General features: G+C 43.1%; 1 protein-coding gene across 1 annotated transcript; it reads left to right on the top strand.

Moving 5' to 3' along the window:
- On the top strand, positions 1–26016 carry stk33 (serine/threonine kinase 33). Its single transcript, XM_036585959.1, has 13 exons — positions 1–124; positions 12290–12406; positions 13069–13182; positions 13294–13398; positions 15112–15250; positions 17499–17584; positions 21943–22030; positions 22318–22393; positions 23590–23702; positions 23788–23873; positions 24153–24419; positions 25385–25483; positions 25780–26016. The coding sequence occupies exons 2-13, from the start codon at positions 12290–12292 to the stop codon at positions 26014–26016; spliced, it is 1527 nt and encodes a 508-aa protein (XP_036441852.1). The 5' UTR covers positions 1–124.
- The last annotated feature ends 937 nt before the right edge of the window (positions 26017–26953 follow it).

The following is a 26953-nucleotide window of genomic DNA, read 5'->3' as shown; positions in this document are numbered from 1 at the left end:
TTCTCGCCTTGAGGGAGACAAACTTCAGAGTCTCGCCGGACTGAGTGAAACTCGGCGCGGCGGGTTTTTCAATGAGCAGAGACGGCTTTACTCGAGGGACTCAGCCGCACAGCCGCTACGGGAGGTGAGTATACGGCTTGTTTAAAGGAGAACTTTGTCGTGTAACAAATCTTCTGCTGTGGATATTTTGGACCAGCTAAGTTAGCCTGGTTAGCGCTAAGACGGTTGCCATGGCAACACACGCTGGAGCGGCAGTGTGGCTAAGCTAAGCTAGCGGGCTGATTTTCAACAAGTTAAAACTAAGACGGCGTCTAAACTCCCAACCGGCTGCTTAAGAACCAGGTAGAACGGTCTACTCTCCTCTTTACCGGAGAGCCGCGACTAACGGCGCGCCAAGGCGACCCTCGCCGAAGTTTTAGCGTCGCGACTCAACTTTAATCTCCCTTTCTCGACGGCAGACCCGGCCGGCTAACCTGGGTAACGTAAGAGCACCGTGTTCCGTACACTGGCACATATTTCTGTCTGTGTAATAAAAAACACTTTCTTGACATTTGTCAAAGATGCAGCTGAGACATTGTCAGAAATCCCTTTTTCCGTCAAATCGGTTGGAAAGACCATCTAAGCTGGGTTTGGACGTCAAATCTATGCAGATAGTGACCGACCCCCGGCGTGACCCGAACATGGCGAGTGGGGAAACCCAGGGATGCGAATGTGAGTGGGGTGGGGGAAACTTTCACGGCCGGTTAAAATGTGTTTTAGCACGTTTAAATATCACATTTAACACTTAAACAATGGACCATCACCATGAAACACAGCGTGTTCAGTACTGAGCTGTTAATCTAAGCAGACTCCTTTCAGCTGCGCAGCTTCACAGCACTGCCTCACTTTACTGGGCTTCTTTCCATGGTAGCCTCATTCACTGCACACATTGTTTATATTAATTCACTTTTATAATCAGTATAATCAGTTAATGTCTATTTTTATGCAATTAGATTTCATAAAACTTTTAATAAACTGCAGGGAAAACCGCTCCCTCTGGGGAAGCTGGTGTAGGGAGTACTGACTGCACACCGACACAGATGACGCTTTTTTCTTATTTCTTTAAAAGTATTGGTCCAAATGTGGCCAATCAAAGTGCTTATTGGTTGCTAGGCAGATTTTGCAGAGTCCAACCAATCATTAAATCGTGTATGACTTCGGGTATTTCCGCAATAACTACTAAAACGCGAAAAATGCCGAAATACTGTACGGAATACAGAACTCTTACGCTAGCTTTAGAGAGGTCTGGGTTAGTGAAAAGGCTGTCTGATTGGCTCCTAAAGGCGAAGGAACGCTTTTTAAATGGGCTTCACTCTGATTTCACAGAGAACCGAGTTAACCTGCTGCCGGGCCGCTGAAGCTGGTGTTGAGTAGAGCCGTGCGCAGCCAAACCCAGCTCAGCTGTGCTTCATCTGATAAAGGCCAAAGCGTTTCACTCCACGGCGGCGTTTAGGGCCTCTGATAATAAAAATAAAAACAGCGGACTTCGAGAAGAAAGTCGTAATATTTGGAGGATAAAGTAGTCTAACTGTGGGGGGCTGCCATAACGCGTGGGGGTCTCGGTTGCTGTACTGTAATTAATATTAACAATGGTAATGGTCATTGAAATAACAGCAACAATGTTAAAATAAATGAACTAAATAAATAAAATAAGACAATATAATAAATGTTGTAAAGCTTGGTAAAGTAAATTAATAAATACAGTAAATAAAATAAGACAACTTATATAATAAAAATAATTACAATCGGTGTATTTAACCTATATACAGTGAAGGGTTTGGGGGGTCAGGGAGGTGGGGGTGTGGGGTGTGTTACTGTCCCTCAGGCCGTGACAAGCTGCCACCTATTTCGCAGCGAGAGACGCTGTGCCGCCTTCTCCAAGGACGACTGGTAGTTTTTCAGATTCTGTTAGAATTTCAAAATTTGGGAGAATGTTTTTTAATTTTATTATGAAATTTTTTCGTGCAAATTTGAATTTTTCACACTGAAGGAGGAAGTGCAGCTCTGTCTCGACCTCACCGCTCTCACAGTGACCGCACAGTCTTCTCTCTGCCCGTTTCTATGGCCAGACTGTGGTCACTGAGCCTGTACTTGGTCAGGATCTGTCTCTCCTGTGGGTCTCTGATGGTGAAGAGACACTCTGCCAGTCCAGACTCTGTTTAGGGCCCGATAGTTCTGTAATTTAGACTGAGTTCTGGTTTCGCTGTCCCAATGTTCCAGATAGGTGTTTTTACTGTGTCTGATAATTTGGCAGTGCTGGACCGAGGCTACTGTGTGTTAGGGGTCAGTGGGTTAGTTAGTCTCAGAACCAGCTGACAGAGGGGACTGGGTTAAGGGCTGAGCTCCAATTTTGATCATCGTTCTCACTGTCTGTGAAACTTCATGTCCTCTCTGAATGGGGGGAGATGGAGCCCCGACAGCCGTGTAGACGACCCTGCCTGAGATTCTCCTTCAACAACACAGACAGACAGTTTCCTCCGAGTCCGTCTGGCTCTTTATTCTAGGTAAACTCAGTTTCCTGCTCAGCCGTTTCAGCCGGTTCTTATACTAATAACAGGCTGGTGCTGATGTGCAGGAGAGACAGGGAGACTGAGTGTTTCTTTATGGGTGAATCGATATGAAAGTCTAACTCCACCAACTCACCGCCCCTCATTTAACACCAGGAGGGGCTGCTTCCCTTCGCAAAGCCTTTGGCCACAATATTGTGACCTTTCCTGGTATTTCTGAAATATTACGACTTTTTTCTCGAACTCTACTATTTTTATTTTTTTAGCAGTGGCCCTAAAACGCCGTCGTATCACGCTGATCCCAAACAGACCTGAATTACCTACCGTCCTGCTGAGGATGGCAATTAATACAGCCTTAACGTTGCACAGCCAACCTCCTTTGCTTCTGGGAGAAAAAAAAGAAAGAAAGCAGCATTAGTTGGACTTCCAGTCAATAGCACCACGTTCAGTGTATTCAGTGTGGACTGCAAACCTAAAATGGAATAATTCAGATTTCCTATAATTAATGTTCCCGAGTTAGTTAGCTGGCCACTTCAGCCCACCGCATACTGGCTGTTTTGAAACATCACTGAGCATTAAGACACCTATTACTATGCGGGTTCTATGCCAGATAATTATATTTAGCTGGAGCAGGTCACGGGGGAGTTAATTGCTACTTCTGTGAGATTTAAATAATTATTGGCGTCAAGCTGCTGAATATCGGTTGCCATTGCAACGTTGCCTTTCTCGGTTCGGATTCACTGCGCTGCCCCAGTTTCATGTCATATGGAGTACGTTAGATGCTGTGGACAGATTAAGACGACATTCTAGTAAATAACACGTTTAGTGTTTGTATAGCCCAACATTCAGCACGTCTGATAAGCGATGTCGTTTACTTGGTTAGTTAACAGATCCGATATCACATCTAATTAAATCTCAGCGTATCAGTTTGACCACTACAGGCCCACTTTAGTGTCTTTTCGGCCTGTGCAGACTGGCATACAAAGGCTGTATAATAAAACACAGTTGCATGGCTGTTGTAGGAAGGAGAGAAGTTTTTGTTGAATGACCTTCTTTTGAAACCTGCGTGGAGGTTGGTGTGAATGGGAAGAAGTCATGTTGGGAGAGAGATGTTCTTGAACTATGTTGTGTTTCTGAATATGTCCGCTCTGGTCTCTTAGCAACTTCTAGTGTAGAATGGTCCTCAGTGCAACTTCTGTTGAGCAACTTGATCTCCTCTCGGTCGGTTCTACAGCCTCCACACCCTGATCAGACTTCAGACGTGTATAAATGACTGGAGAATAGACTGCGTTTATTTGAACTCTCCGAGAGGACTTTACTTGCCACCTGCTTAATGAGGCAAATAATGCGAAATCCTACAGCAATGCAAACAAATTTAAGGTGTCGTAAATTACATTGTTAGAAACATCAACATGAGCCTGCTGATGAACCCACACAAACTGGAAAAATTTTAATAAGACTCATTTAAATGATTTCTGCATTTTGAACATTGTACCAGTGATAATAACAGTTCTGAAAGCTGTGGTATGAGCTGTGGTAGTGATGCAGTGGTGAAGAGCTTCAGGTTCAACCTCACAAGTCCAAAATCACTTTATTTAACCAAAAAAACGGTTATAGCAGCTCTGTCCGAGCACAGCGGGTAAGATGTGATGAAAAGCTGACACAGGTTTGCAGCTCCTTCGTTTGGGTGAGGATTCGGATTGGAACCCTTTAGAGCCTTTCACTGAATGTAATGTTGCACAAGCACTTACATAATTGCTACAGACGTCTGTATTAAAGGCAAAATCTGCAGTTTTGCCGACATAAAAAGTGTTTTTTTTGGGTCAGTATACTTAAATGTACAACCCCATTTCCAAAAAAGTTGTGAAGCTGTGCAAAATGTAAATAAAAAAACAAAATGCAATGATGTGCAAATCATTTAAACCCTGCATTTGATTGAAAATAGTGCAAAGACAACAGATCAAATGTTGAAGCTGAGAAATTTAATTGTTTTTGAAAAATATTTGCCCATTTTGAATTTGATGCAGACAACATGTTCCAAAAAAGTTGGGACGGGGCAACAAAAGCCTGGTAAAGTTGTGTAATGTAAAAAAAAAAAAAAACACCTGGTGGTTGATTGGCAACAGGTCAGTAACATGATTGGGTATAAAAGAGCATCTCAGAGAGGCGGAGTCTTTCAGAAGTAAAGATGAGGAGGGGTTCACCACTCTGTGAAAGACTGCACCATCAAATAGTGCAACAATTCAAGAATAACGTTTCTCAGTGTAAAACAGCAAAGAACTTTTGCTTTTCATCGTCTACGGTACAAAAGATCATGAAAAGAAAAATCTCTGTATGTAAGGGACAAGGCCAAAAACCAGTATTTGCTGGCCGTGATCTTTGGGCCCTCAGACAGCACTGCATTAAAAACAGACATGATTCTGTAGAGGAAATCACTGCATGGGCTCAGAAACACTTCTGAAAAACACTGTCTGTGAAAACAGTTCATCACTCCACAAATGCAAGTTAAAACTCTAAAACACAAAGAAGAAACCATATATGAACAGGATCCAGAAATGCTGCCACCTTCTCTGGGCCTGAGCTCATTTAAAATGGACTGAGGGGAAGTGGAAAAGTGTCCTGTGGTCTGACAAATAAAAATTTAAAATTCTTTTTGGAAATCATGGACGCTGTGTCCTCTGGGCTAAAGACCACTCAGCTTGTTATCAGTGCACAGTTCAAAAACCAGTATTCATGATGGTTTAGGGGGGCATTAGTGCACATGGCATGGGTGACCAACTTTAAAAAATATATGCCTATTTTAAATTTGATGCCAACAACACGTTCCAAAAAAGTTGGGACGGGGGCCTGTTTACCACTGTGTTTCATCACCTCTTCTTTATACAACACTCTGTAAGCGTTTGGGAACTGAGGAGACACTGCTGTAGTTTTGAAAGTGAAATGTTTTCCTGTTCTTGTTTGATACAGGATTTCAGCTGCTGATCACTTTGGGGTCTCATTTGTCATATTTTTCATTTTATAATGTGCCAAATGTTTTCAGTGGTGACAGGTCTGGCTGCAGTTTAGCGCCTGGACTCTTAATACGGAGCAATGCTGCTGTAATACATGCAGAATGTGGTTTTACATTGTCTTGCTGAAATAATCAAGGCCTTCCCTGAAAAAGACGTCGTCTGGATGGCAGCACATGTTGCCAAAATGTATATATCATTCAGCATTAATGGTGCCTTCACAGATGTGCACATCACCCATGCCATGTGCACTAATGCCCCCTACACCATCATGAATACTGGCTTTTGAACTGTGCACTGATAACAAGCTGAGTGGTCTTTAGCCCTGGAGGACACAGTGTCCATGATTTCCAAAAAGAATTTCAAATGTTGATTCGTCAGAACACAGGACACTTTTCCACTTCCCCTCAGTCCATTTTAATTGAGCTCGGGCCCAGAGAAGGTGGCAGCATTTCTGGATGCTGTTCATATGCACTGGTTTTTGGCCTTGTCCCTTGCATACAGAGATTTCTCCAGATTCTCTGAATCTTTTAATGATATTCTGTACTGTAGATGATGCTGTTGCTGTTTTATGTTGAGAAAGGTTATTCTTGAATTGTTGCACTATTTGACTTCACCAGCCTTTTGTTGCTCCTGTCCCAACTTTTTTGGAACATGTTGTTGGCATCAAATTCATAATGAGCATATATTTGTCAAAAAACAATAACATTTCTCGGTTTCAACATTTGATTTGTTGTCTTTGTACTATTTTCGAAGAAATATAGGGTTTAAATGATCTGCACGTCATTGCATTTGTTCTTATTTACATTTTGCATGGCGTCCCAACTTTTTTGGAAATGGGGTTGTATTACCTAATTGCCTAATCGCAATTTAATCTGACTGCAATCATTTTCTGGTATAGTACATAACAAGATGGGAATTGAATGTGGTGGGTTGAGACAAATAAATGTAAATAAAGCACAGGAGGCATTAATTGAGACACAAAAAAAAAAAATTCCAACATTTAACTTGGTGCTCTAACTTGTTTGAATGTCTCCAGCTGTATGGCTGTTTAGAGGGCAGCACAAGTAATGTTCCTTTATTTATTAATTATGTGGCTAATTCTAAAGTTTGCATCATACATCTGAACAGAAGTCTTCTTTTCTTATATTTCACTTTAAAGAAAACATTATAAGCTGTGCCTGACTGCGCATGATTCATGTAACAGAGACATTTTTACGAGAGTGTGTTTTAATGCCCAACAGCGCAGTGTAAAAATGTGACAGTACTACCAAAGTTAGCTGCCTAGTAAACATAACTAGGAAGCAAAATGGCAAAAAAAGGCCAGTTTGGCTACTTTTTAAATTATGCAAATAATGAACAAAAACTGCAGTTGAATCATTAATCACAATTATTAATATAACAGTTAATCATCAGCTAAAATTTCATGATCATTACAGCCTTAGAGATGCAGAGATGCCTCTCAGTCATTATTTTGCAAATGGTCATTTAATCCATAAGCAGCTATGGGAAAGTAATTGTCTCTGTAAGCCCATCTTCCCATTTTTTGATGCTTTTAAAATTCAGATGAAAGTAAATGGTACATTTGACATGGAGTGACAATAACTTTCTATGTTGTGATTTTGCAGGATGGTGCAACCGGAACAGGACAGTGATCATGCAACCTTACATACAAGACAAAACACTACTGTGGAATAATAACGTAGAACACAAAACACTGAAGGGTGCGCATTGCTATGAAATGTATGGTGCAGCTAGTGCAAGACGAGCTGTAGTGCAAATGCAATTCACAGTTTTTTGTCACGAGTCCTAGAGTCAGCAAATTATAGGCCATAGGGAATTGACTGTTCCATTAACTGCTCAAGATAATACCTTTAACCTGTCAGACATAATAGGAACTCTGCTGTGTCCAAACAATAAAAACGCAAACCATTTAGAGCCGTAAAATGCTTTTCTGTGCTGCTGACTGATGGTTCTCGCATTCAGAGCTCTCTCCGTGAAACCTCTGAAGGTCTCCAACTGTACGGCTGCCACTGCTGCTCTGAAAAAGGTGCCTTTAAGCCTTCCAGAATCATCTGGACTCGGAGGTGAAATGTTTAGATAAAGCGTTAAAAGGAATCCAATAGCGTTCGCAGTCTAGACATGCAGAGCGCTCTGTCACTAAGTAATGTAATTCCAAGCTTCATTAGGACTGTGAAGTTTATCATTTGTCATCAAAGCCAGCTGTCAATAAATAATTAGGCTGTAGATGAAGAGGATGAAATATTTAGGTAGGGAAAAAGATCTGTGTACTCTCAGAATATAAATAACTCGTTTTGCCGGATTTGCCCCTGTAAAGAGAGATATTAAAAATCAGTCAGACTATTTTAATCAGAACCTTTACATTTAACATACAGCAATCAAAAAAAGGAAAATCCTAATAGAACAGGAACTCTCATGTGGCCAATACGTAAGGCTTGCCCCATTATCTTTAGGCCTAATTTAATCTTTATTAATAAGTCAATCTCATGTCACTGTTCTGATATTTCACTAAGAGAGACTCAGTCGAGAGAGAGAGAGGAGGGTAATGAAGAGGTAGAAAAGGGAGGGCAAAAAAGGGAGAGTGGAGGAGAGAACTCTATCCTGGTCCTGTATTATCTTTGTGTGTCCAGGCATCATACCGCTGTCACATTTAATTTGCGCTGGAGCCAGAGGCACAGCATCTCTCTCGCAGGCAAAGAGGAACGTTGTGCGCTTCCGTCCGCAAACAATCGGTAAATAAAACGCTAATGGGGCTCTGACAGTTATGGACGAGGAATGAAAAATGTAGGGGGGGTGGCGGGCAGGGGTTCGATTGCTGACATCCTATCTGCCATAATTACTTTCTGCTGAGTGCTTACAGGGATCTGGGGGACATGGGAGGAAACACATGGTTCCTAGCTGGTAGAAGGTGCGCTTTGAGGCAACTAACATTTATCTCTGTGACAATTATCATGTGATGCCTGTTATCTGCTTGCCTGATTAGGTGAATTTCTACTCTGGTACGAGTTTGTCTTGATGTTGCAGTCACCTTCGGTCTGTGAAACTGTTTACTGTGATGACGTTGTTATGTTGGCCTGGTAGGATACTCCTGAGGTGTATGATTGTGGCCTTAAATCTCAAATACACTGTGTTTATGTCTCTGTATTTGTATGTTTGTGCAGGTTTAAAGTGCTGGGGGTAACGTTAATTGACATGGCCTTCAAGCAGACCGCAGCCTCTCGGTGAGCATACATCCTTTCATTCCACTTAGCCTAATGGCACCTCCTGAGGTGACAGCACCAGCAACACTATGTATGGGATACGGCGGCATATCCAGCATTTCAGCACAGCTGGAGTGCTGTCAGGCTGCGCTATTACTCAGCCCTCGCCGTGCCATTTGAAATGTGGCTTTTATGTCGTTTACGCGAAGCATAGTTCTAACACATTCAGACGTCGATATGTTGAAAGTGAATGTCAGAGTTAGAGTTATTTTGCAGCTTCTGCCTCGTCTGTTAATACCTGTGCCACACTGACTCATTTACTGATTTCTGTTAATGAATGCCAAAGAAATTCCCCTGTTCTTGTGCCGTGTATAACGTATTTTTGTTCCAGGCCATTTAAAAACATCACACACTTTCTGACCACACTTTGACCTGCTTATCTTCAGCCGTTCTTCATTAGCTGAAAGCCTACACCCTTCTCTTGGCTCTTGCTTGGGATCCAACACCAGGCAGCTTAAGGAGTGATGGCGAGCTGCTGGAGGGTCAGACACATCCCTGACCTGACCTCGATATCTCATTTCCTCCTTCGTTCCGAGGCCCACGAGCCCAAGGCACACCGGACCGTGGCTCTCTGATACACTCATCACGCGCCTCTGTTGCTCTTAAACGAGTCGTGATTGAGCTGATTGGGCTTTTCCAGAGCCTGTCACAATCGTTTTGATTAGCAGATAGACGGGCAGTAATAGGAAGACTGCGCGGTTATGAGGGGGCCTGTCAGCAGGCCTAGATCATGCTGCGGAGAGAGGAGAGGTTAAAGACACCGCTTCCTCGTTAATAATTAATCAGAGCCCGTGTGGTGGATCCACTCCGCCGCCTCCCAGTCATCACTCTGTAATTGCTTTACATTTAATTTGGCTTCGGAGAACGTTTTTCAAGTTGAGTAAATTGTGCTTAACTGGTAATGTGGAGACTGTGGGGTAAAGAGGGAGGAGTGAAATCGAGCTAAGAGACTGAGTTTGGACATGGTTATGTGTTTGTGGTGAACTTGTTGTGAACATCTTTTTTTTTTTTCTTTGGTAAATATAAGCTCCTTCCAAATTTTCAAGTTGGGACACGAGCATGTTTACAACTATGTTATGTCACCTTTCAAATTAATGGAGGTTAAAAGCCACCTTTTCAGCTGCACAACTGGCCGGGCCTTCGTTATTTTATTTTGTACTCGTATTGTGCCACACGTTTTCAGACAGGTCTGGACTGCAGGCAGGCCATACTAGCCATGCTGTTTTATACAACAGTTAGTTCCGGCCACGCAAGCTGATTGGTTGAGAAGCGTTCAAACTGTGCTCACAAACACTATCACTCCGCTGAGACGCCGTTGCTAAGCAACGACTTTGACAGCTGTAGGAGACGCTCAAGACATTTGAACGTTTTTACTTCTTACTTTGCCACAAACAGAAAATGGACACTTTTAAGATCACATTTGACCGACAGCCGATTTGGTCAGACTCTGAAGATGAGACGACACTAAATTCCCAAACTGTCATCACCACTGAGCAGCTTTTCAGTCGGCAGCTGAGACAGAAGAACAGCTAAACAACCTGGAATCAGCCAGAAATGAACCCAAGACCATTCGTCAAACGTGTAGTCTGATCTTCAGAGTCTGACCAAATCAGACTGAGCCATAAAACTGCCACAATATCAAGTTCAGCTCAGTTTTGTCAGTTTTTACCAGATCAGTATTAGTGTTGTTTTGTTCCAGCCAGTCTGTAAAGCATCTTACAGCCCATTTAGTTTGGCGAATGGTGTTGGGTTCATTTCTGGCTGATTCCAGGTTGTTCAGCTGTTCTTCTGTCACAGCTGCCGACTGAAAAGCTGCTCAGTGGTGATGACAGTTTGGGAATTTAGTGTGAGGAGCTGGAGAACGAACTGCCGGCTGTGCAGCGAGTGGGCGGAGCTCGTTACTCTGACGCAGCAACAAGCTGCTCGTTAAGGAACTATAATTTGGTGAAGGAACTGCGAACATTAAAGCATATTAAACGCCGCGTTCACGGCCCAGTTTATTAATTTATTACTGTATTTATTTAACTGTTGTATTAAAGCAGTAGAACACTCGAGGAGTGTGTTATCGCCAATAACATCACGGGACCAAATCACAGCCGTGATGTTATTTCTCGATAACACACTCCTCTGTGCTCTACTGCTTACATATAACACAGCCACACTGTTTTAACATATGCAGAGTGTGGCAGGGTGTTGTCATTGCATGGAGATATCTGAAAAAGAAGTCATTTAAAAGGCAAAACATTTTTCTTCGTTATCCGTGCCATTCGCCACCATCACACTGACTTTTGAACTTTACCCTGGTAACAATCTGGATAGTCTATTTCTTCTTTGGCTTGTAAAACACAACCATTATTTCCATTAACAGCATGAGAGGGTGACTCGTCAGACCACAGTACACTAAGTGTTAATCCATTTCAGACAAGCTCGAGACCAGAGAAGTCGGTGGCGTTTCTGTACATTAGTTTGTCAAAGTATTCCGGAGCCCATGTGGTGATATCCATCAGAGTTGCATGCTAGTTTTTAATGCTGAGGGATCGAAAGTCACGGTTTAGTCGCCGTTTTTGGCCTTCAGTACAGAGATTTCTCCAGATTTCCTGAATCTTTTCATGATATTATGGACCATAGAAGGTTAAATACCAAACATGCTTGCAGTCTTTTTTGATTTTCATTGAGGAACACCGTTGTTGGATTATTCGCTGATGCACTTTTTGGCAAAGTAGGAGCCTCGACCCACCCTTGTTCATAAAGCAGTAGGCTTTTCCTGGATGCTTTTCTTATAGCCAAGCACGACTGCGTCACTTGTTTAAGGTGGTTTTTTGGGTATTTCACAACATCCTAGTCTTAAACTGCCTTTTTTTGAAACACGCAGCATATATTTTCAAAAAAGGTAAAACATTAAGTATCTCGTCTTTGTGTTGTTTAAATACAGGCCAAAGTGGATTTTCAAATCACTGCTTTCTGTTTTTATTTGTATTTTACTTGCTGTCACATTTTTGAAACTGTGGTTTGTACGGCTCTGCTATTACGGAAAAAAACACATTTCCCCAGCTGACACACTGCTACGAGCCTCACAGCACAGAGCCGTGCAGCAGTCCACATGTACTACTTTTAAATAATATTCCTCTCTTAATATTTCATCAAATTATATTAGAGGCTATTCCAAGAATTTCATTTGTAATGATCATATTTCATTTTAAATTAAGCGAACCTAAACTCCTTTTAAACTTAATTTGTTTAGCATCTTGACAAGTGTAAAAAAAAACCCCTTCATAAATCAGATTACATAATGAAAAGTAATTATTATATTAAAGTAAAATGAGAAAGACAAAGAAAGGGAAAGTAGAATAAGAAAAAGGATGAACTCCAGTCCAGTCCACTTCAAAAAGGTGGCTATAAAGGAGATTTAGACTTCGAAGTGTTCAGGTCACTAAAGACTGTGACTCACTTTCAGATGACTCAGGCGAATGCTTCCGGAGCTGCTAAGAAAATGGCCTCCCAGTGGACCCGCGTAAACAGCGCTGAGAAAAAGGTGGCACACACTCGCATAGAGGATGAGGCCGACATTCAGGTACCAGCTGAGCGTCTGTGATGCCTTCATAACACCTTGAACTGTCTGTCCTGAGCTAGAATCTGTTTTCCTTGCTTTCAGCAAGCCAAGTGCAGAATGTCCCACATATCAACTTCAATGGGTAACTCTTAACTTCTGGCCTGTTATGACATGTAGTGCATTCATAGCCATCTCCACATTGTGACCTTATACCCCTCTCCTCTTGTCAGAGCTCCCCCAAAGGCCTGGAGGCAAATTGCACCTCTTTGTGCTTTTGATTGGCCTCCTCCTCTCTGGAGGCTTCTGACTGCTGTCTTTGCCAAATCCGCAGCAGGCAGTGCTCAGCCTTGCATGCGTCGAGATAATGATCAAGTTAATTAGACCTGAGATTGAATGAACTGCGGCAGCAACTTAATCATTTGTAACTTGATTAGAAATACTATATTCTCTCAAACTCCAGAGACTGGCAAACTTGAAAATTAAGTTCCACTTTAAGGATTCAGGTCTCGACTTAATGGAGTGTGGGGAGGCTGAAAAACAACTTCCCCTCCCTTGCCCCGCCCCCACCGCCCTCATTGTGTCCCCATTAAGGGAGCGATGGAAGGTTGTTTACTGTTAAAAGGGTGGAAAGGGAGATGTGTAATACTTGACCTAATGCTGCCCTTTTCATTTGGATCCCACAGCAAATCTACTCCTTTGGGAGGAAATTAGGTCAAGGTAGCTTTGGGGTCGTCTTTGAAGCCACTCATTTTGAGACGCAGAAGAAGTGGGCTATTAAGAAGGTGAACAAAGAGAAGGTAAGTTTGTTGTAATTATGTTTCATGCTGCTGTTTAAAATGATGGATGGAGGTTCATTTTTTGAAGCGCTTGGCTCACGGTGCTATCTCGTGTCATGTTTGTCGATGCAGGCTGGAAGGTCTGGGGTGAAGCTGCTGGAAAGGGAAGTGAGCATCCTAAAGCGAGTCAACCATGCACACATTATCCATCTGGAGGAGGTCTTTGAGACACCACAGGTAAGGATGAGCAAGGCCAAGCCAGGTGGCAGATCAAACACTGTTTAGTTTGAAGTTTTGTGTATTGTTCCCAACCAGAGGGAGATGAATATAAACATTTGCACTGGCCACACAAGCCACTAAGCCAATGAATCTCATGGCCAAAACCAAGAATTTGTGGCCACAATAATAGAAGCATGTTTATTGTATACACACTGCAATTACAGTTAACGAACATGTACTAAAAACCAGTCAGGTGTTACATTGAAAAAGTGAGGTTACATTGAGTTACAATGAAATTTTCCTAAAAACTTGACATTGATAAGACCGTTGCTGTTGTGGTGACTGTGATGGTCCTCCTTGGCGATCTCGTCCGCCCTGACACGATCCAGACTGGGTTATGTCCTTAGATACTGTTTAACTACAGCAGTGATAGCTTCTTGGGCCCAGTCCCATTTCTTCTTTTTACCCCTACCCCTTGTTTTCGAGTGTCACCCTAACCCCTTCGAACTGAGTTACAAGGGGTAGTGGTTGAAATCTTGCCCTGCTGGACTATTTAAGGTGGAACAGGAAAGTTAGCTAGCTATCTACCGAGACATTAACATACTATTAGTGATTTTTTTAATGCGTGTTAGAAAGAAAACGACCAAAATACACTGAAACGACATTAAACTAAGGTAATACAGCGGTTATTGTAATTTTTAACAGAGAAAAGTCTCACATTTGTGTGTTTCTTTGTTCTCTTGTTCAGCCACCTTGCCGGTTTTTCCTTTTTCTCATATCACTCTGAAAAACCTCCCGTTTGGAGGGTCATGTAGCCCCAACACTCCGCCCTACCCCTCTATCTCAACAACAGTCAGGACACCCTACCCCTAGACGTGAACGCGCAAAACAAAGGGCTAAGGGCTCAGTGGTGGGGCAAGAGGTGAAATGGGACTGGGCCTTGGTGTAACACCAGCTTAATTAAGTTACCCTTTATTAAAAACCACAACGGGGAAATTCCCAGAGTGGTGGGCAGCCCTATCCACAGCGCCCAGGGAGCAGTTGGGGGGGTTGGGTGTTTTGCTCAAGGGTACTTCAGTCATGTCCTGTCGGGTCAGAGGATCGAACCGGCGACCTTCCGGTCACAAGGCTGGTTCACGGTTCCTGCGAAAGACTCAGAAACCCCAGCGCCCTGACAAACACCACAACACTACGCCCCCCTTACTGAAGATAACACCTTATTGTATTTAAGATCTTATTACTTAGAGTGATATTAGCACATTTCAGCCAATGAAACAGCATCTTACAGCAACAGCTTGGCAGGGGTGACCACCACGGTCACCACACCATCACATTAGCTACTGCAGTGGTTACAGTTAACAAATTCTGACAAAATCTAATTTGATGAAGTTCCGTGTCTGATCAAAGACGGCCCTTTTTCTAGTGTTAAGTTCATCTTAACCGATAACTCAACCAATCTTTGTGATCAGATGCTTTCAGGAAACCCAACCTAGGTTTGTTAAAAGGGAAAAATCCCAAAGGCAACCGGAGCCTCAGGTTATGCATTTTTAGTGGCCAAAATGTGAAATGTTGTGGCCAGAAGCATTGGTCCACTCAGGAAATGTTTGTTCATCAGCTGATCAGTTGGATCATGGAAAACATCAAAACATATAATGCAGGACCAAGAGTGTGAATCAAAAGACCCATAGCATGAAGAGACCACTGGAATAAGTGGAACTGTGTGTTTTCCAGAAAATGTACCTGGTGATAGAGCTGTGTGAGGGTGGAGAGCTGAAGAGGCTCTTGCAGAAGAGCAAGCGCTTCAGTGAGGAGGAGACCAGACACATCATCAGCAGCTTAGCTGAGGCCATCGTCTACCTTCACAAAAAAGGTATATCCCACAGAACCTGCCACTGAAATTTACATCATTCAACCTATAATTCGTGAATCTTCACGAACCAATGTTTGATTTTAACACGAATGATTAGCCAGAGCTCACGACAAGCACAAGTGAAAGGGTGGGAGGTCCAGACTCTTTCCAACAGCATTTACATTCACATTCTCATATATGTAATCTCATTATGATTGAATTATTGCAATGATGCCTTCAGAAAAAGGCCTTGTACACAAATTGGTCACATCGTAACCGGATCATATGCAGGACCCTGATTGCTTTGTTCCCACTGACGTCTGATAATCACTCTTATGATTGCACCCACATTAAGGCTCTCTGCCATTACCGGGGTCTGGGCTTGAGACTCCATTCTGATCATGAGATAATAATGAACAACTGCCAGACTAAATATCAACCTATTTTAATTGAGTCTGAGGGGTTTATTTGAAGATACTTTGCAATTTCCCCCCCTTTTTCTCTCTCCTGCTGAAATCTCCAGTTAGAGGCAATTTAGGACGTTGCTTGGCAATGAGACACCATTACATGGGGCTAATGAGTCATTAACGGCGAGCAGGGGAGGAATACTGATTAATAGGTGTGTTTTCCAACAGTCCCCAAGCGTTGGTGTGCCTTACATCTAGAAAAGCTAATGATGGCGATAGCAGTGCGGGCACTAGAGTGCATTGCATAGGGTTATGAGGGTTCACAGTTTTATTAACTACACACACACACTGGTCTCAAGTTCATTATTTTCATTTATGTTAAAGATCATTATGTGCAAAGTCATAAAGAGGTATTATGATCTCCAGTTCATGGTTGAAAGGAGTGGCGTCACCATTATAATGTCAGCCAGCCGAACAGTGTGGTTTTCCTATTATGGTTCTGTTTTAAAGTTTACAGTTCGCAGTGATCCTCCATCATGACTGACTGATGGTTGTAGACATCAGCAGTGTGTATACTGCCTTGTGTTACTTCCAAAGATCTAAAATTTAGACCCATCAGTCCATAAAATGTCCACGTGCACTCACATGTCCAGTTTTTTTTGTTTTAGTGAAAAATTTCACTAAACTTTCTTTAGTGACAGGTTCTTGACAGACCTGTGGATTTTTTCATATCTGAAGCAAAAGTGGAGTTTGATTTTCTCCACCCTCTCAAAGATGAAAGCCTTTTCAACTGTTTATCTGAAGGTGACAGTTTTGTCTACCAGGTGTTGCAAAGCAGTTAGGAGTCCTATTTTCTGTATATCAAACTCCAGTTTTGGAAACTCTTGATAACTTTAATCTGTTCAGAAATATCTCCTTTAGCCATTTTAGATGCACATGAGAAAGAAATTTGAAAGGCAGCTAAGGTGAGTTTGAATGTTACCCTGCAAGAGAGTCAGCGATGAGACAGAGTTGGGCGGAGTTTAACTTTATGCAAATAAGGAGCGAAGCGATGTGGCGATTACCAATGGGAAGTGAGCATTGAGCAGCGTAGTACGCGCTTCATCTCCGCCACTGTGAAACGGTGCGCTCCGTTTTTGGTTTCTAGGTAATTGTTCCTACTACAGGTGGAATAATGGCGGCGGCGCGTTCGTCTCCAGTAGACAGTTATCACAAAGACCAAATAGCGTTTTCCTCACAAACTGACTGCACAGACATGAGGATTCAATTAAAATAGGCACACAAGTGATTTCTCACCAGGATTTTAATTTCGAGCTGGAATGCGTCTGATTTGTGCTTGGAGTCAGTGAAACCATTACAACCAACGGTCCACTCGAGTTCAGAAATGCCCACAGGCGATGAGCAACCAGCGGTTTGGGCGACAAGAGGCAAAAAGTCGCTGCCGGTGTGAACGAAGGGTTAGTGTATCTTTGAAGGGTGACATATTAATGCCATTGAAACTTTTGGGAACCTTTTGTTGGAAGGGCACAGTTGTAGCTGCTTGGTTTTAAGATTTGAAAGATAAAAGGGTTAAAGTGGCACAATAGCTGCACAAAAGTAAAGAGTGAACAAATGAAAAACTCAGGTTTGGTAAAATACTTAGTGTTGAAGTTTCCTAATTTTTTTTTCTGGCACTGGAAAATGAACTTTTACTTATTGGCTTAATGTTTTTGACTGGAAGTTAAATAAATGAAAGGGTGCTCTGTGACTTTTGCACAGTACTATATGTTAACCTTTGTAAAATGTCATTAAAATATTGCATTTCTCATTGTTCAAATGAATTCCTCACACTTTTCTCTTCCCTCACTCTTCCCTTCCTCCAGACATTGTTCACAGGGACCTCAAGCTGGAAAACATTCTTGTAAAGAGTTATCACCACAGCGACGACAACGGCGCAGTCAATATCAAGGTGAGGGCGACCGTGCCAAAGAGGTACAAAAAAACTTTCTCTTCCCTCCTCGCCCAGGCATGTGGTATGGCATTCACTCTCGGCGGGACCTCCACGCTCTCTCCACCGTTGCTCGGCTCTCCCGCCGTCCCGCTTCCTGCCCGCGCTCTGTAACTGCCTTTTTAAACACTGTCTCATTACACCAGACCTCCCGCCTAACTCCTTTTTTATACTGTGCTCTCAAAGAAAAACGAATCGGCGCATAGCAGCTCTCGGAGACAAACGACCAGCTGGGCCTCAGCATGCGGCTGCGGCGGAGGGCTGATGGGAGGTGGCGGACGCTGCTACCTAGAGCGGAGGGTTGAGATGAGCCAGGGCCGGAGGAATAAATCAGAGTGGCCAAGGGGCCGAGAGACAGCGCTGTCCTGGCCCTGTATTACAGCCTTTTATCTGGCAGAAGGTGGTCATCTCTCCAGGATATTTATCCTGCCCGCCCCTACCGGCCCGACTGAAACCATATATACTGCTCATATGTATTATTCATCGGGGCCAGGGGGACGCTGTGTGTGTGTGAGTTTGCTGTGCTAGGCTGAGGCCTTTCCTCATAAGCCAGTTTGGCCCATAAATATTCAAACTGGAGTCTAGACGTAAAGGGGAGATGAAGACGTAAAGAAGATAGAGTGATCAAGCTCAGGATGTCTGCAGTATATTACATTAAAGGTCCAACAGTATAGAATAGAACCTAATTGTGAAAAGCTTTAAAAGTAATAAAGAAGGAAATGGGCAGACTAATCTCGTGCTATTTGTGGATGTGGGTGTGTGTGCATCTCACATTATTGATCTGGGTTCGGTTGAACGTCAGGGGTAGACAGATATTAAAAACTGCACTGGTCACTCAGGCCACCAGAGTACTGAATTATGTGGCCAAAATTAAGAATTATAGAAACACATTTATTGTATTTGCAAATAACAAACATTCTTTAATTTTAAAAAACTGTTTTTTCATTTTAGATTAAAGGAATAGCTCAGCAAAAATCTAATTCACCAAATTTTCCTTTTATCCCATATGCAGGTGGTCAGCCAAGACATGTTTAGTGTCCAATTTGTATTTTGTTTTAGTTTAGACGTGAGCTATGAGGCAAATGCTAGAACTCAGTAGTCACCCGAATAGCTCAAATTGCTTCTGTGAAAATACATCCCCAATCTTCTCTCAGCTGCTCAAACTGAGTCCAAGTCCTCGTTAGGGTCATTAGAGACTTCTAGATGTGGTTTAGACCACAGTGTGACTATAAAAATGAACAAAACGTCCCTATTATGAGCAGCCATTTCAGACAACACTAGTGCTAGTATTCTCTGAGCAGGACTGATCTTACATCAGATTCCTCTGTATTTATGACTGTCACTGTCATAAATACTAATTGTAGATCACCACTCCTCCTGAGGTGGTTAGTAATGGCACCCAGTTGTCTAAAGTCATATCGTTCCTTTAATAAGAGCTCACACACGCTCTTGGCAGTTCAGCAGTCCAAGGCTTCTCCAAACGGGAGCGCTATTAGCATTCAAGTCACTTTTGTGTGCTTTTTAAAGAAATGTTGAGTTTGTTTTATTATTGAATGTCGTTTTATTAAAGATTTTCATGTTTAAAAAGCATGTGAGTGCAGGACAGCATAGAAAGTAGGTCTAAGCTGAAATGGACCGTGTGTGTGTCTCACGAGAAAATGTAAAATAAAAATAATATTAATTATTTTTTTTGTGCCTGGTGGCGGTTAACCGAATTATTACAGTAACAGTCCCCAGTTACGGTAAAACCTTATCTACTGCCGGGTTAAAAAACATTTGTTCATTTATTGATTTATTTCATGCAAACCACTGCAAGACAGTACTATTCCAACGTGCTGGGTGAGGTGATAAGTGCGTTCTGTGCTGCACACAGATATCATGAAAAACATCAGAAATAATGACTTCATGTCTTGGGAAAAACTTGGTAACATCGGGTAAGAAATCATTTCTTGGCTCTCGTTCATCAGGTGAAACAGCCAAAGTAGCTTTATAAAAGAAGGCATCAGACTAAATGACCACAAACAGTGAAGTTTGTGTAATATTTGCTGACTAGATTAGTTACGTTTGTTTATTTGACTATAAGTTTAAGCTCATATGCTATCATTGTGTTTTCTCCCGTATACACTTCAGTGTATGAGGCTGTCCCAGAATTACTGGAAGAACAGGAAACAAAAACACCCAGCCCAGTTTTACCATTTACCGCGGTTATTTTCAACACAATTACTCACACCTCGTTACCAGTACAGTGCCCAGCCCAGGCCTAGTGTAAAGTAGTTGTTATTAAGGGTGGATATATGTCAGTAGCTAAGTTGTTGACCTAAAATGCACTAAAAAATAATTGTGATTTTGGCTGCCCAGCAGTTTGTTCCCATCTGACTGAAAGTTGCATTTGACATGTTTCCGTTTCTAACTTCATGTATGTTGCAACTTCCCCAAGCTGTCCATAACCTACTGATGATGATATTTCTTTTTATTTGGTTATTTTACTGTGTGGTAGGGGTGCGGGAAAAACTCGATTCTTAGATGCATCGCGATGCGGACGTGAACGATTCTGAATCGATTCATAAATGTCAAAAATCGATTTTCTAAATATTTAATTTATAACGTGATATTGACGGAACGCAAAAGGCGGAACTGGAAGTGGGAAAGTGCAGCGCCCGGACAGTCTGTGGGGCACATAACAAAAACACTACTGAGTGAGTGAGAAATCCGACCGGCTCCCTCTGCATTAAAGCCAGGTTAGATCAGGAGTCACAACACAAATGATAAGAAGAGCCGTTTTGTCCTTTCAGCAAAGTCAAACCACCTTAGGAGCCACAACATTTAATGTCCAGTGTGTGTTAATGTCGTAGTATGGGCTAAAAATATAAACGAGAGCGCAGATTTACTTCCCTCTGCTTTAAGCTTCAGCTTTAGCCGCTTTTCCTCCATCTCCGCCAGAAAACCTTTTCTCCAAAACTAGAAGAGTTTCTTGTAAAATGTCTCAGCGTCCGGCTGTTTTACGTGGCTGAAGTCGCTTCTCGTTCTAATTTTCCCGTTCCACCTTAAATTCTGCCTTAGGCGCCGAATGTAACTGCTGTGCCATTTAAGGTGGAACGGGAAAATTAGAAAGAGAAGCGAGTTCATTTTCGCAACTTTTTAGAGAAAGACAGTCTCTCAGCAGATTTAACCACCGCGCTGCTTATAAACGCGAATAAGTCTCCAAATGTTCGTCTTAATCTCTGTTTTTTCGTTCGCTACTGGCGAGGCCAGACCTCGGGGCTGTGTGACCTGCTGTCTGCTGTCTGTTCTCGGTCGTTGAGAACCAGGGCTTTCGCGCTATGCTGCACACTTTGGAGCCGAGATTCAGCGCCCCCACCAAACCGAAATTATAAGATCACTAAAGAAAACGGGAAGGGTGGCTGTAACGCGCTGCGTGGACACCCATTGTCCCTGGATCTTATTTCAGGGCAACAGCGCATTTTATCGCAGATGAGTGGCAGCAGCGTCTCTGAATAAGAGCCTTCTAGTTCACTTGCCACATCACTTCCATTTACATTATTGATCATTACAAATACTTTGCTTTAAAACTACCAAGTCCTCAGACAGTCGGAAGATAGAAATCCTGTATAGAGAAAAAAGATGCATCGATAATCGTTTTATTATCGCATCGCAGCCTCTGAATCGTAATCGAATCGAATCGCGAGGTGCCTAAAGATTCCCACCCCTACTGTGTGGTAATTATTTTTCCATCCAAACTGAGAGGCCATGTTTCTCTGCTATATAGAGCTGTTTGAGCACTTTACATTTAGAAAGACTGTACATCTCTCTCTGTAAGAGCTGAAAAGTGGCAGCATTCCTTTTAAAAACACACTCGCCTCCTCCTCGGGCTCACTATGCCTCTCCACCGAGCGGTTTGTGTTTGTTTGAGTAAAAGGCGTGTGAGAGAAATCTGTCACTAAATTTATACGGAAATGCATAATCCAGTGTAGGTTTTTGCAACATTTCAGGTATCAACAAACGTTTTTTCTGCTAAAATTAGACAGAAAACAGTTTTGTCAACATTCATTAAATATTACTGAACATTTATGTTTACGTTCAAAATAAATTCTCGTTAAAAATCAACCAAAACCATAGCTTATGTGTGAAAACTGGTGTGATGGCTTGTTAAACGGAAAAAAGCACAAAAACATCTCCAGGGTATGTGGCCACTTGGGCCACAATCTCTTCATTTTTAGAAAATGTGAAATGTGGGCAGGAGCACCGGGCAGTAGGCATCGTTGACCTCTGCGTACAGTCTTTATTTAATACCCTAACTTTCGCTTGTCTTTCTGTCTCAGGTCACAGATTTCGGACTGTCTGTTCAGAAGGGTGGAGTTGGCAGTGAGAACATGCTGCAGGCCACATGTGGAACACCCATCTACATGGGTAACATACGCACACATAAACACACTTTTGCACGTATCCTCCGTGCTCCCATTTGCTTGTCATTTGATGAATTTACATTAGCTGGTCTAATAAGTTCTATGAGAGCTGATTAAACCGCAGCAGTGGAGTGGGGCTGACCTAATTTAAGTGATGTGAAGCTGATAGCATTTCAGAAGAGGAGCTGCAGCTCAAAGCCGCAGACGGCATCAAACATCAGCCGTCAGGCTTCAGACACCAGAGAGGCCGCGGGCGTCTTTCATTATTGACGTGTGTCTTTGCCCTCTCAGCACCTGAAGTGATCAATGGCCACGAATACAGCCAGCAGTGTGACGTGTGGAGCATCGGTGTCATCATGTACATGCTGTAAGAAGATCCTGGCCTTTCATCATCTTCACACTCACACACGTACATGCATGAAACGCAAGCCAGGCTTGTGCATGTATACGTTCACAAGCACCCACTCTTTCACACTGATAACCATTCAGTTACATGCACTATACACACGCTGGCCACTACCATTGTCTGTTTTCTCAGTCCCACTTACCATACAGGCGCACTTTGTACTTCTACAATAACACGTTGTAGTCCACCTGTTTCTCTGCGCAAGTTGTTAGTCCCCCGTTACTTCATTCATCAGTGGTAAGAACCCCCACAGGACCACCACTGAGCAGGTGTTATTTGGGTGGTGGATCATTCTCAGCACTGCAGTGACACTGATGTAGTAGTGGGATGTTAGTCAAACAGCCTTTGTTCCTGGAGTCTATAAACAACTCAGTGTCAACTCACTGTACTGAGAATAATTCATGAACCAAAAATATCCTTACAACAGTGTCCTGTTGCCAGAAGCAGACCACTGATAAAGGGATGACAGAGGATGACCCACAAACTGTTCAGCAACAGACAAGCTGTCATCTCTAACTTTGGTGGACCAATAAGATGGGTGTGTCTCTAACAGAGTGGACACAGTAAGGGCTGAGAATGATCCAGCACCCAAATAATATCTGCTCAGTGGTGGTCCCATGGGGGTCCTGTTCTTAATGAACAGGGTGAAGTGGGGCTAACATATGCAGAGGATGGACTACAATCTTGTAGAACTATTAAGTGCACCTATATTGTAAGTGGCCCTGATAAAATGGACAGTGAGGGTAGTAGAGACATGTTAGGTGTGAGGGTGGGTGATATCATTAAAAGTATCATTAAAGTCATGGTATCATTAAAAATCCAAACTTTGCTTTATTTATGTTTCAGTGACCCCTTTATTTTAAATACAGGGCACCAAACAATTTCATACCATGCTAATATGATTTGTACAAAAAATGTTACATGTTCCTTTTTTCATTGCAAGCGCTCAATTTTCCAGTTGTCTCAAATGGAATCAGTCATCCAAGATACATTTAGTGTCTTGTTTGCTTCATTAGCCTTGCATTGGAGCTGTGTTTCTAATGTAGCTGGGAGCTCTTACCGTACCAAGCCTCAAATGACAGTCAAAGAAATACCATTTTTACATAAATGTTTCATAAAATGGCGGAGTTCATTTTTTTCTTTAACCCTGCCTGTAGGCTGTGTGGAGAGCCGCCCTTCATGTCCAGCTCCGAGGAACATCTTTTTGAATTGATCAAGAAGGGAGTGCTCAACTTCTTGGGTCCTGTGTGGGATACCATCAGCGATGCAGGTTCACCTCCCTCTATGGCTCGTACTACGTTCCTCAGCTTCCCTCTGTGGATGATGTTGTTACATTCTTTGTTTTTCTTCAATAGCAAAAAAGGTGCTGCGCTGTTTGCTGAAAGTTGACCCGGCACATCGCATCACAGCTAGTGAGCTGCTGGATAACCCCTGGGTCACAGTAAGTGCGTTCACTTCAGTATAAGGTCTTCTGACAGATGTTACCCTTTGTTTTAAGATGGGTATGGCTATTGTAGGTTAGTGGAAATTGGAAGTGACACATCAAATATCTGTGTCTAGGCCTGTAAGTAAGAGAATGACTGAGACGTAGACTTCAGATTAATCTCAGACGGCTCCCTATCTGTGTAGTGCACTACACAAATCTCAAGATAATGGCTTCTACACCGAAATACTACGCTTTATGACGGATTCCATTAGATTCAAACTAAATGTGTTTCAGGGAGACAACTCCACGAATGCGTCCCCCACTAACGTGCTGGAGATGATGCGGCAGTTCCGGGATGCGCCAGAGGATGGCGAGAGCGACGAGCCGAGTACGGGCCTTAGCAGCCTCTCCCTCAGCCGTTCCCAGGACAGCCTGGCCGAGCCTGCGGCTTCCCCAGAACCTCCTACTGCTCCTGCTCTTGTTCCCGCTTCCGTTCCAGCGCTCAGCCTTGAAGTCGACACAGACAGCAACAGCAGCAAACCTTCCACGCCCACTAAACAGGTAGGTGATCCCCACTTGCTTATTTGTGGACTGTACAGGTACTCATCATGCGCTTCAGTGGCCCATTCCGCATACTGCACACTGTACATCCTGTACTTTCTCAGTCGCTTCCTGTCATGTAACAGAAAAAGAGGAGGTATCATTACCTTGACATATCACAGTCACACCAGACAGTTATCACACACCCTGTGTTAAGCTCAGGCCTCAGCCCTGAAACTACACTTTGTAAGCACCCACTATGCTCCATTTGGAAAGCAGCATTCGCCTTGTTTTGCCAGTTTTTGTTCTTTATTAGTAGAATCTAAACAACCTGAACCATCTTCATCTTATTAGTATCTCGGAAATGGTAAATAATGACACAGCTGTGACTTAACCCTTTCACTGCAAGCGCCTACATACACACACACACACACACACACACACATCATCTAAACCACTTATCCTTCTGGGTCACGGTGGGGTGCTGGAGCCTATCCCAGCTGTCATCGGGCGGAAGGCAGGATACACCCTGGACAGGTCGCCACTCTCTCTCAGGGCAGACAAGGGCCTGTATAGTCATGCAAATTTGAACACCCTGGTCAAATGACATATTTTGTCAGTTTTCTAAGTGAAAATAAGCCAATATATTGAGGAAAAAACAGAATATGAAGTATAAAATATGGCATAACTTTTGCACAAGTCTGCATTTTATGTTATATTTTTCCCCCAATGTGTTAAATTCAGCAAATAGGCAAAAAAACAGTAACTGTGCATTAAAATGTGCAGATGTCTCTTCTCTGTAGAGGATGTGTACCTACTTTCACTTCAACAAAACATGCAATTTAACCAGGGGTGACCAAACTGGGTGCACACTTCAAATCCTTACTGCACAACTTGCATATTCGTGTCAGTAATTCATTGTAGTTCCTAAATGTTGAAACGCACCACAACTGATAATACATTTCCCAATGTATCATCTACTGTAGCGTCAGAAGAAGAAAAATTCCTCTTCTTCTTCCAATGGTACAAAGAAGAACGGACCTCCTGTAAAGATGTGCAACACTCTCAGCTCGTCCAGTGCACAGGTCGGTCGTTTGTGAGTGCTCAGGTCTCTGAAAGTGCAGAGCCAGCTTTCCACAGTCTGGAGCAAATTTGAGTATTTGATTTGTAATTTGCCAAAATCATCTGAAGTATTGTAAAAGTAGTAGTGCCGTTGCAGTAAAAGCAACCTACAGTGTTGAAAAGCTGCCACTAGATGGCGGCAGCATCACCCATGAGCAGCAGCGCTGTGCGTGCCACTCCCTCAGTTTGGCAGCCTCAGGCAGAGGGCCGGCGCTCGCTGCTCCCGTGCGAAACGAATGTGAGTGTCTTATCTTTGCAGTCCCACACAGGTAACAAACCCTCCGCTCAGCCGAGTGCAAAGCGCCACGCCCCACCGAACAAGATGGAGAGTCTCAGCAGCGGCGGCAGGGCTTCCTCTCCCAAACCAGCAGGACCAACTGCAGCGGCGTGCCCAAGCAAGTGCGAGAGCTCATCACTACACATCCCCAGCCCCGGCCCCACAGACCACCGCCCCCATAAACCAGGCCCCAGCCAGAGGGCCAAGAAGAACAGCTAGGCCCCAGGCCGAGCTGCGGCAACAGCAGCAACCGAGGCTGGCGGTGGAGCAGCTGCGCCGAGTGCCAAAAGAGAGGAGTGCCGTGCCCAGGGTTTGCTGGGGTGTGGCGGGCCTGCTGGACACATGAGAGCTTCGTAGGGTCTTTAAGACTATACCTTTGGCTTAGGTGAGATCACTAGTGCTGTAGCTGTGAGCCCATCCATTCACGTGTGTGACAGATGACTGAAAGGATACCTAGAGCCCCAATCACCTGCCAGTGATTTCCCATGGACAGTCTTTGAATGAACTGTACATATCTCTCATCTGTCAAGGATGAGGTACTTTATCCTCAGCTCGCAAAAGAGAGCAAATACCAGTTAAAGGAAAACCAACCTGCTGCTTTAGGTCCGTGGACTATTTGACAGCTGTTAGAACCCAGTGAGCCTGTCTAGCTTGAGCCTCATTTGCCTGACCTTCTGCCAGTGAGCAGACACTACCTGAGGCACATTAATTGAATATTTGTTAACGCAAAATGCACATATTTCTTGGTTGAAAGAAATAAAGAATGTATCGGAGGTTTACAGGGTTTGGTAGCTCTAGTTTTGGCTTTAGATCCAATGTCACAAGGCCTTAGATGACATTGACATTAATGACATTTACGCAATGGCTTCAACAATGCAAATGTTATTTTATAGTCTTAAATATGACCTAACCGAGTCGAAGACGTCCTTTTTGCCAAATCATTAAAGGGAAACTCATGTAAAACTGTTTTACATGTCTAATAAACACTAATTCATGCTCCTTCAATTTCATTTTCCATGTGTATTTTGCACAACCTCAACCGGGGTGAGCGGTGTGCCTAAAATATCACGACACATCAAGACATTTTCACACCACACATTAAAAACAAAAGCGCTGCTCTTTACAATATGATATCAAAAACTATAAATACTTAGTT

The sequence above is a fragment of the Colossoma macropomum genome, unplaced genomic scaffold, assembly GCF_904425465.1.
Source record: "Colossoma macropomum unplaced genomic scaffold, Colossoma_macropomum, whole genome shotgun sequence".
Lineage (NCBI taxonomy): Eukaryota > Metazoa > Chordata > Actinopteri > Characiformes > Serrasalmidae > Colossoma > Colossoma macropomum.
The sequence above is the reverse complement of the archived record's forward strand: the minus strand, read 5'-3'. Positions and strand labels throughout refer to the sequence as shown.

What these genes read in the sequence shown, in the direction of transcription:
- stk33 (XM_036585959.1), top strand. Translation starts at nt 12,290, where the DNA reads ATGACTCAGGCGAATGCTTCCGGAGCTGCTAAGAAAATGGCCTCCCAG. An exon ending in AGGATGAGGCCGACATTCAG is followed by an intron (nt 12,407 to 13,068) that starts GTACCAGCTGAG and finishes TGGATCCCACAG; the next exon opens with CAAATCTACTCCTTTGGGAG. An exon ending in AGGTCTTTGAGACACCACAG is followed by an intron (nt 13,399 to 15,111) that starts GTAAGGATGAGC and finishes TGTGTTTTCCAG; the next exon opens with AAAATGTACCTGGTGATAGA.